Raw genomic sequence first — 10,710 nt, 5'->3', positions numbered from 1 at the left:
ATGATAAAGCGGAATTTATCAATAGCCCAACCGTCACCCGTAAACCAACACCAAATCCAACAATCCCTTCAGGTTTCCGTAATTCAAAATTCCATGTGACAGGATCGCCACGAAACCCGTGAGGCAACACTAAATTTAATACTTCAGAATAACCGCACGGGTTTGTGGTGCTATATCCACAAAAAAAAAAAAATACAGATCCAACTGACATAACCTCCTCGATGATGAATATACCTTACAATATACAAATGTCAACAGGCGTGCCCAACGTGCCTGAACAAAGCAGGGCATTCCAACAACCCCGAACGGTCACGCAACAAATGCAAACTGGCCCTTGTGTTTATTCGACAAATCCGCAAGGTATTCGTGTTAACAAAAGTTATTAACGATTCGTGCATGTGTGTAACGTGTTGATGTATTCATGGGGGAGATCTTTTGGGTGACGATTATCGAAAGTAATATAAAATTTGGTATATAAAGATAATTTAATTAAGGATTATTTATTAAGTTGTAAGTAATTGTAGTAATTGAAATTTATTTAACAAATTAAATTGTTTATAAATATTAATAAATATTGATTAAAATAATACGTTAATTAATAATGAAAATGCAGTATATTTTAAATAAAAAATTATTCTAGTGATTGGGAAGATATAAAATTAAATGAAATTAATAAACTATTGGAAATACTTTAAAGTATAGAAATATATTATAATATTTAAGAAAAATAAAGTATCTCAAATTTTGATTTAACTAAAAAATTGTTGCAAAATAAAGATTTGATTGAGATACAAATTAATTTGTAGAAACAAAAGTCTAAATTATCTTCTGTTTACAAAATTTAAGAAAAAATATTTATTAAAATTATTCTTCTTTGCGATGTAATCAAATGTGAAAATATGGAAACTATAATATTAAATAAGTATTGATTTTAATCTCCATATTTTTCAATATTATAATTACAAATTTATAATCATTTTTTTTTTTTTTGTAAGTTATTCATAACTTATCTTCTCTTCACTTACATTACCTAAATAATATAATCTTTGAAGTATATAATATTTCAAATTATCTTCATTTTCAATATTCCAAATTAACAACGTGATATTAAAATCTATAATTTCGTGTCATATTTTATATTCTCGGGATATTTTCAGAATTCGTAAAATTGAAAAATAAAATTAAAATACAAACGAATAAATTGAATAATTTACTTTAAAATTTTGATTATATTTTAACTATAATTTCAACGATCAAATATTTAAAAACTTTTGGAAATTCACGTTTCATTCTTCTGCAGATTAAATCGAAAATATTAAAATTGCAAATTTTACGCAAACATCATTGGTTATCAGATCATTCGTTTTTATTATTTACGATATTACAAATTAGATAATGTTAATAGTTTTTTAGAAACTTTGGTATTCCAAATTATCAACAATATTCCAAACTTTGTATTAAAAAATCAATTTGTTTTTTTTTTTTTTTTTAGCTTTTAGAATAAAATTCTAAAAGATATCCTATGAATATATTAACACCTTGTACACCATCTGTTTCGATATCTATCTGATTATCGAAAGAGATGGGATTTCAATAGCAAATATCGCTTTTGAGATCGTAAATCACGGTCGATCAGATTGGATTTAATGAAATCCTTTGAGAAACTAATGAAGGTTTTTCATTGCGGTACGCCGATACGAATTTTGCAATTTTTCAACATATTGTCATTGTCAGAGACGAGCAGTTAATTAGTTTTTTCTTTTTTAACTTGAAAAATGTTGGATTAAAAGGATTTATCTTTAAAAAATTTAATCGAGTAATATAATATATGGTTAAACACGGTATAATTTTTCATACAAGCTAAAAACTAAGAAAAATTTTAATCTTTATTTTCGATTTTCGTTTTTATATAGAATTATCTCTCTCTACAAATTTGGTTATGTATAAAAAAGCGAATATACTTTGAAAAATTTTGCGAAAAATATTGTAAACACGGATTTCGCGTCGTTTTGATCGAATCGCGTAAATACAAATTGGAATTCATATTATATTTTGAATAATTTTTTTGTTGAAAAAAAATTAATTTCAATCTATTTAATATCGATCGAGAATTGAATATTTCAGTAAAAGAAAATGTATTCGAAATTTCACATTTAAAGAAAAATCGGTTAAAACTTTTTTGAGCACGTTTCGTTTTTTTCTAATCAATCGTTCCTAAAAGAATGTTATTTTCAATACGTCAAAAGAATTTTTACGATTTACAACAATTTTCAAACTTCGCTTTCTATAAATATCCTTTTTTCGTAAAAGAATATAGAATTAACAATTTTTTAAACAGTTCCTTCGCATCATTTATATTACATTATACTATAAAAATACTTATACTTTAAAAAAATATACGTATAATCATTCACAAAAATATTCTTTTCTTCGATTTCGATCTCGAAATACATCATCAAGTTCAACAATTCCAAACAATTCTCAAAATATTCACGAAATATTATCGACACATATTCACGACGAATTCTCTAACTATAATGCTTTGATACCTTTGCCTTTGATAATTAAAATCGGAAAAGTTCAGAATCATGCCATCGACGACGTATTTCGAGATCGATTATAAATAATCAATCCTTAACAAAAAATAATCTCGATAAAATTGTCGACACAGATCCCTTCAAGCACCCGTGCTACCAATTCCATCAAGAGGATGTGTTGATGGGGAATCAGCAGTACCAGCCGAACCCCGGACAAAACCCGAAAAGCTCTTACCTGCCAATGTTTCAAGCATACCCGAATATACCCACAAACGTACAAACACAAGCAAATTACCACACTATCCTCCCACAAAACGTTCTTGACCAGATACGCAGCTGCGTGAGCGGGGCCAGTTCCATATTTATCCTGCCGGCCAGCTGTCACCAACAATCCAGTCAAACCGTCCAAGGAAACCCAATACACCAGCAGACACCAACAGCACAATTGACGAATGTCAACCCGTCACAACCAATCTCCTATCCACCCTCCTTCTATCCCTATCCTATCCCCATGCCTATCTACAACTCGTTTGGACAAGCTCGCGTTCATTGCTCGCATTGTTGGCAAAACAGACAAGCGGCCGGCAAGGGATATCCCCACGGATGCTGCTGCCACATGCTCAAGGTAGAGGAGGAGCATCGTTGCACACCAACAGACGATGACACTATTTGCTCGAAACGGAACTGTCCAGCTTCCATAAGTCTTCAGGCATTGGCATCGCAATTTTTGACACTTCCAGGAATTATATCTTGTTGCGCTACACGTTTGATCCTGAGGAGAATACCCGGCTCGAATATAACGACCAGCATGGAGGAGACGATGGAGAAGGCCCAAATGTGTCTGAACACGCTTAACAAGGAACAGTTGCTGTCCGAAGCGAGGGGCGCGCAACAGTTGAACGCGTTGATCAATCTTCACATGACCACGAATCCACCGGCGAACATTATTCCGTTGCTCACGTTGGTGCAGGTGAAGGTGAACGTGTTGAAGGCGCAGGTGGAGAGTTTGATCAACAAGAAGGTGATGGAGTGTCAGGGATATGGGTACGAGGTGGGTTTCGTTTTGTTAAGCGATTTGTATAAAGGGCCCTATTGGATTTTAGAAAGACGGGCCTTCAGATTAAGTTAAAAAAATTATTTCTGGTTCAATTAAATTTTAGGCTTAAGTTGTAATGTAAGAAATGTCTTTGTATTTATCTATTCGAAAATTAAATTTTATATATGTATATGTATATATATATATACACATATATTTGTATAAATATATATCACTAGATCTCTCATTTAATTTGATTAATTAATCTTCATTTTACTCGTATAATAATCACTTTCAACGAGAATTCGTCGTACAAATTTAACGAAATATCATCAAAACCCGATCGATTACTGCCGAGTATCACCATAACGTTTCTTCACGAAGAGAAGCTGCGAATGATATAAAAAAACACGTCCTTTCCTCGCGAGCACCGTTCAGTTCACCAGCATCGATGTTTCCAGGTGGAAACCGCGGGCCCCATAGATCCAGCCGTGCTCTGCACCAAGACGAACGAGGAGTTGCGACATTTGCTCGCCGTCCTAAGGCAAAAGGAAACCGACGAGCAACTTAACGTGAATTACTCGCCTTATAGCTCGCAAAGAGTGATCGCCGAGGGCCGTTTAATCAACGTCCGGGCGAAAATCCGGCAAGTGGAGATGGAATTCGACAGAAGGAGGAGTATCACGATACCCGTGCCACTGCCCACCCTCACCTCGAGGGCGATCCAACAATTCTCCGAGTCCAGATGCACATTCGGTATCGCGGACGCGCATCTGTTCGAGCCTTACGTGCAGGGCAAGATGTTCGAGTCGCCCGACCCGTTCTCGCGCTGTCCGCGCAGCCATAAGAAGCTGTGCCTGCAACCGCGTGAATATTACCAGGACTCGGTGTGCGTAAGGCGAAACGTTAAAATAAGGGATACGTCCGACACTGGGACCGCGATGCACAAAGACACGGGGACGGGGGAGAGTGGAGGTGCGAAGGAGAAGGGGGTTGAATCGAAGTCGAGCGTGGAGATCTGCACCTGCGAGACGACCACGTCCGAGGAGAGCGTTGACGAGGATAAAAAAAAACTCCGATTAAGTATCGGCCGAAAAGGAAACGGGAGGACAAGTAGCGAGAATAGTGCGAGATATGCATCTATTTTGAAACTGCCTCCTCACATCGTTACGAGAGTCGGGGTGTGCAAGGCTGGGGGGTTGAAAGAGATGAGAAAAGAAGGAGGAGGAGGGACGGACGATGAGAGAGGGGAAGATGGTGAAATCGAGAAGGTTGGTGAAGTGAAATCGACGAAGATTGCTCCTAGCGGAGAGGCGCGTAAAATTAAGAGCGAGGTTAAAATGTTAAGGATTGAGAAGAAATCTGAAATTATTGGGCCGATTCAGGTAAAGGTTAAAAGTAGGGAAAGTGTAAAAATGTGTAAAGCCAGTAAAAGTGACGTGTTGAAGAAGAAGATGCTCGATTATAAATACATTTTTACTAAGAAACCGGAAGAAGGTGAGGAGATTGATAAAAAGAAGATATTTCATCTAATCGAGGAAAGAAGAAAAGAGAAAAGGATTACATCGGAACCAAAATTAGAATTAGAAAGATAGATGATGTTTCGGTTAAAGATGAACCAGTCGAAAAAACGACTAAAGCCAGTAAGACTGATATGTTGAAGAAGAAGATGCTTGATTATAAATACATTTTTACTAAGAGACCGGAAGAAAGTGAAAAACTTGATAAAAAGAAGATACTTGTAATCGAGGAAAGAAGAAAAGAGAAAAGGATTACATCGGAACCAAAATTAGAATTAGAAAAAGATGATGTTTCGGTTAAAGATGAACCAGTCGAAAAAACGACTAAAGCCAGTAAGACTGATATGTTGAAGAAGATGCTTGATTATAAATACATTTTTACTAAGAAACCGGAAGAAAGTGAGAAACTAGATAAAAAGAAGATACTTGTAATCGAGGAAAGAAGAAAAGAGAAAAGGATTACATCGGAACCAAAATTAGAATTAGAAAAAGATGATAGAGATGTTTCGATTAAAGATGAACCAGTCGAAAAAACGACTAAAGCCAGTAAGACTGATGTGTTGAAGAAGAAGATGCTTGATTATAAATACATTTTTACTAAGAAACCGGAAGAAGGTGAGGAGATTGATAAAAAGAAGATATTTGATCTAATCGAGGAAAGAAGAAAAGAGAAAAGGATTACATCGGAACCAAAATTAGAATTAGAAAAAGATGATGTTTTGGTTAAAGATGAACCAGTCGAAAAAACAACTAAAGCCAGTAAGACTGATATGTTGAAGAAGAAGATGCTCGATTATAAATACATTTTTACTAAGAAACCGGAAGAAAGTGAGAAGCTTGATAAAAAGAAGATACTTGTAATCGAGGAAAGAAGAAAAGAGAAAAGGATTACATCGGAACCAAAATTAGAATTAGAAAAAGATGATGTTTCGGTTAAAGATGAACCAGTCGAAAAAACGACTAAAGCCAGTAAGACTGATATGTTGAAGAAGAAGATGCTCGATTATAAATACATTTTTACTAAGAAACCGGAAGAAAGTGAGAAGCTTGATAAAAAGAAGATACTTGTAATCGAGGAAAGAAGAAAAGAGAAAAGGATTACATCGGAACCAAAATTAGAATTAGAAAAAGATGATAGAGATGTTTCGATTAAAGATGAACCAGTCGAAAAAACAACTAAAGCTAGTGAAGTTGAAGTGTTAAAGAAACAGGTGCTTGATTGTAAATACATTTCTGTTAAAGAACCGGAAGAAGGTGAGGAGTATGATAAAAAGAAGATATTTCATGTAATCAAGGAAAGAAGAAAAGAGAGCCAAAAAAAGAAAGAAATTACATCCGAACCAAAATTAGAATTAGAAAGCATAGAAAAAGACGATACAATTGATGAGTCAAAAGATGAACCAGTCGAAAAAACGACTAAAGCCAATGAGATTGAAGTGTTAAAGAAGCAGGTGCTTGATTGTAAATATATTTTTGTTGAAGAACCGGAAGAAGGTGAGGAGTATGATAAAAAGAAGATATTTCATGTAATCAAGGAAAGAAGAAAAGAAAGTCAAAAAAAGAAAGAAATTACATCGGAACCAAAATTAGAATTAGAAAGCATAGAAAAAGACGATACAATTGATGAGTCAAAAGATGAACCAGTCGAAAAAACGACTAAAACCAACGAGACTGATGTGTTAAAGAAGAAGGTGCTTGATTATAAATACATTTCTTTTAAGGAACCAGAAGAAAGCGAGGAGTATGATAAAAAGAAGATGTTTCATGTAATGAAAGAAAGAAAAAAGGAGAGTCAAAAAAAGAAAGAAATTACATCGGAACCAAAATTAGAACTAGAAAGCATAGAAAAAAATGATAGAGATGTTTCAATTAAAGATGAACCAATCGAAAAAAAGAAGAAGGTGCTTGATTATAAATACATTTCTATCAAAGAACCGGAAGAAGGTGAGGAGCATGATAAAAAGAAGATATTTCATGTAATCAGAGAAAGAAAAAAAGAGAGTCAAAAAAAGAAAGAAATTACATCGGATCGTACAAAATTAGAGTTGGAAAACTTAGAAGAAGGTGATATAGATGTTCCAATTAAAGATGAATCGCTCGAAAAAATGAAATTTGCTTATTTCCCATTCAAAGAACTGAAAAAATTAAAAAAATCAATTTCGCTTTCTTCGTACACTTCAGACAATGAAGTGAAGAAATTGGAAGAAGAAAATGCAAAAGATGATGAAGTTGAAAAAGATGAACGTAACGAAATCGAAAAGAAAAATGCCAAGGAAAAACATGTACAGTTCGTTTCTACGATGACCCACATAAAATATGATAAAAATTTTGGCGATTTTTATGGATGGGATATTAATGAATATTCGGTTCAAACGAGTGAAAATCGATGCAAAGAAAAGATTGAATGTGATCCTTCGAAGAATGTTAGTAAAGAAAATGAAACTGAAGACGATAACGTGTATTTTGTTTCGAAAAAAGAAAATTGCTCGATTGTATCTGGTAACCAAAAATGCGAATCAATAACAACGGTCTCTACGGGTATCGAAATGAGCAATATGATTGAAAACTGTACAGTTGCTGAGAAAATGTTCCCAAAGAATTGTCGAATAAATGGTGAGTAAATATTCTAGAACGTATTATATTTATTAAAATAAGATTTTAAAATAATATATATAGATATAAAAAGTTAATAATATGAGTAATATTTAAAAAAGCTTATATTATATTGATTTTAAATATAGTAATTTTATTACACTTTTTACATTTTAAATAATATAAAAAAAATATTAGAAATACAACCAATCATTGCGATTTGTAGACGAGAAAACGGCAAATGGACTCAAGCAATTTCCACCATTGAAGTATGCACATCAAAAGATAGCAGAAACAACAAATACCAATATCTCAGATAATACGTTCCACGAAAAAGAATCGAATTCCTCCAAGATCGTTTGCGATAGAAGTAGCTCTTATCATAGTATTTCAAGAATGGAAAATAACATTGTTTCTGTGATATTCTCTAAGATTGAGAATCGATTCGCATCATTCAACTCGTTGTTAAAAAATATACCAAGTTTCAACGACATTCTATCGAATTTTCATTTCCACAAATTGTCAAGTAACACTCACGATAAAAATATTCAGCATTCGAATGGACAAATTACCAGAAATAAAAATAAAAAATCTCAGAAAGACGATTGGATTTTACTTCCCTCGAAAAGCGATCACCATATTTCCGGCGGAAATCGCATTTCGGTCGGTGAACAGTATAGTAATGTGCGTTTAGTGAAACATTCTATAATTGTGGATGAAGAAAAGAAAAATTATTTGCTTATTACGGGTTCTGTTAGTAATCAATTTCGACAATTGTTGAGAAAAGGTTTCAAACAACCGTATTATACTCGCAGAAGTATAGTGATAAGAAGTCGATTGAAAAATTCCGAAAATTCGAAACAGAAATGTGCGCATCCTTTTACGATGTTTAAACGAATTAAAAAAAATAAAATTGACGTGTCTCAGGCATCGACGTGCTACAAGCATCAGATAGAAACTAGAGAAAAATTGTTAGTCTTACCGAGAATATCGGAAGATATACAAACTTTATCTAATAACGAACATAAAGATGAATTTGTAGCGATATTTAAAAACGAAATAATGCAACATAACAGTAATTCTGATACTACTATTAACTACTCCAATGATTATTCGTCGATCAATGAAAATGAGGTAATGAACAATTTTAGTAACGTAGAAATACAAAGATAAACAAAAAGATGTAAATTTGAACGAATATCACGATTTTATTTAGCGTTTGGCAGTAAAGTATAACATATTTGGAGATTAAATGGAAAAATAATGACATAAGACAAACGAATCTCTTACAATTTTCCTTTTTTGTGCGAAATAAAAAATTCTCTTCGAACTATACCTCCCGTTGTAATACTTGTACTTTTCTGAAACATTATACACTCTCTAATCGCTGGATGTCTTTGGAAGACCCAACTATATCAATGAAAACGCAAATTTTTACTTGTATATACATAATATATGATTTACCCTCTCGATAAAAGAAAACATGAACATACACATCTCACAGTTGGAAATAATTAAAACCGGTGCAACGAATGCAGTATACCTTCTTCCATATTTTTATTAATTGTTAATGTACTTCATTTGATGCTTATTCTTCTGATGGTCAATGTACCACAATTTATATCTATTGTTAGCTGTCTATTGAGAATCTTTAGAATCTGTAGTAACAATGCGACCACACAGGTAGAACGCATGAACACCCACGATATCGTACAGTTCAGTTTTTTATCAGTTTGGAGGCCAGAATGAAAACTCTTAATATAATTCACATCATGTGCTATTGTCATATTCATCCGCATCAACGCAAAGGCATTCAATTTTTCAAACATTTCAAATTCAGATACATTCGTGTATTATAAGCTATAGTTTGTTCAAGATCAATTAATTGATCAAGATCATTAAAAAAAAAAAAAAATATCCTTTATTATAGCACGTAATATTGATTCCACTATATTTTGAAAACGAAAAACATAAATATAAAGATATAATATAAGCTTAAGCTTTGTCTTAAATATATATGAAAATAGTTGATTTGTATTTCATAAGTTTGAAAAAGAAAATATGCCTTAATTTATGTTAGTTTATCTGTTAGTAAAAAAAATGATATTGAACAATCAATAAATTTTGAACAAACTTTAGCGAATTCATTCAATTCATGAATATCGTATAACTTGTTATTCAATATGTATATACATATACAACACATACATATATATATAACACATATTAAATTTCTTATAAGCTAACAAATTCATCATCAAATTTATCATAAGTAAAAAATAAAAGAATCTAACACACTGGTCACATTCATAAAAGATTAACGCTGTAATTTGTAACAAAGTTTCGCTTATATATTAAATTACACAGGATAATTATGAAATAATGTGTTTCACACCACACTATAAATACGATGCTGTTTAAAAAGTATAATATAACAAACTGCAGGGTTTCGGTATTCAACGTAAAAATATGAAAAATATCAAAGCACAGTGAGAATTGATATTCCATACGGATTATATTGGATGTGAAATATATATATATGTCGTGACATATCCACAAATCTTGGTTTTTATAATTGCAAAATATATTATAATGCAAAAAAAAAAAAAAAAAAACATGGGTCAAAAATATAACGCCATTGAACAAATTTTAGGTACTGGATTAGAGCCATATACATTATATTACATACTATAGAAGTTATAAACGGACTGACACGCTTATAAATACGCTACATATTTATTACAGCTATTCACTACTTTCAAACTAGACACGTACATTTGCGAAACAGATCCGGTATATCGTTATAAAATTATTTCTTACAAAGCTCTATTTAGTTAAGACAGTTTTTATTTCGAATATTGCAAGTAATGGAAGAATGCGAGGAACTGAGTATAATTAGCTTTGATTTTCTGATATCTGTATCTTGATAGAAATTATATATATAAATATAATTAGATATTAGAAAACAAGATATTATTAAAAGAAATGTTATTTGCTCAAAATAAAAGGCATTGTGTACCAATCG

At 32.4% G+C, this 10,710-nt stretch overlaps 1 protein-coding gene across 1 annotated transcript; it reads left to right on the top strand.

Moving 5' to 3' along the window:
* On the top strand, positions 1 to 10,692 carry LOC100871210 (uncharacterized). The gene is made up of 5 exons (XM_086916707.1): positions 1 to 360; positions 2,672 to 3,588; positions 4,035 to 5,133; positions 5,544 to 7,706; positions 7,912 to 10,692. The coding sequence occupies exons 1-5, from the start codon at positions 222 to 224 to the stop codon at positions 8,856 to 8,858; spliced, it is 5,265 nt and encodes a 1,754-aa protein (XP_086772833.1). The 5' UTR covers positions 1 to 221; the 3' UTR covers positions 8,859 to 10,692.
* The last annotated feature ends 18 nt before the right edge of the window (positions 10,693 to 10,710 follow it).

This window comes from Apis florea, unplaced genomic scaffold, assembly GCF_048593485.1.
Source record: "Apis florea isolate Af1SG1 unplaced genomic scaffold, ASM4859348v1 contig_2190_pilon, whole genome shotgun sequence".
Lineage (NCBI taxonomy): Eukaryota > Metazoa > Arthropoda > Insecta > Hymenoptera > Apidae > Apis > Apis florea.
The sequence above is the reverse complement of the archived record's forward strand: the minus strand, read 5'-3'. Positions and strand labels throughout refer to the sequence as shown.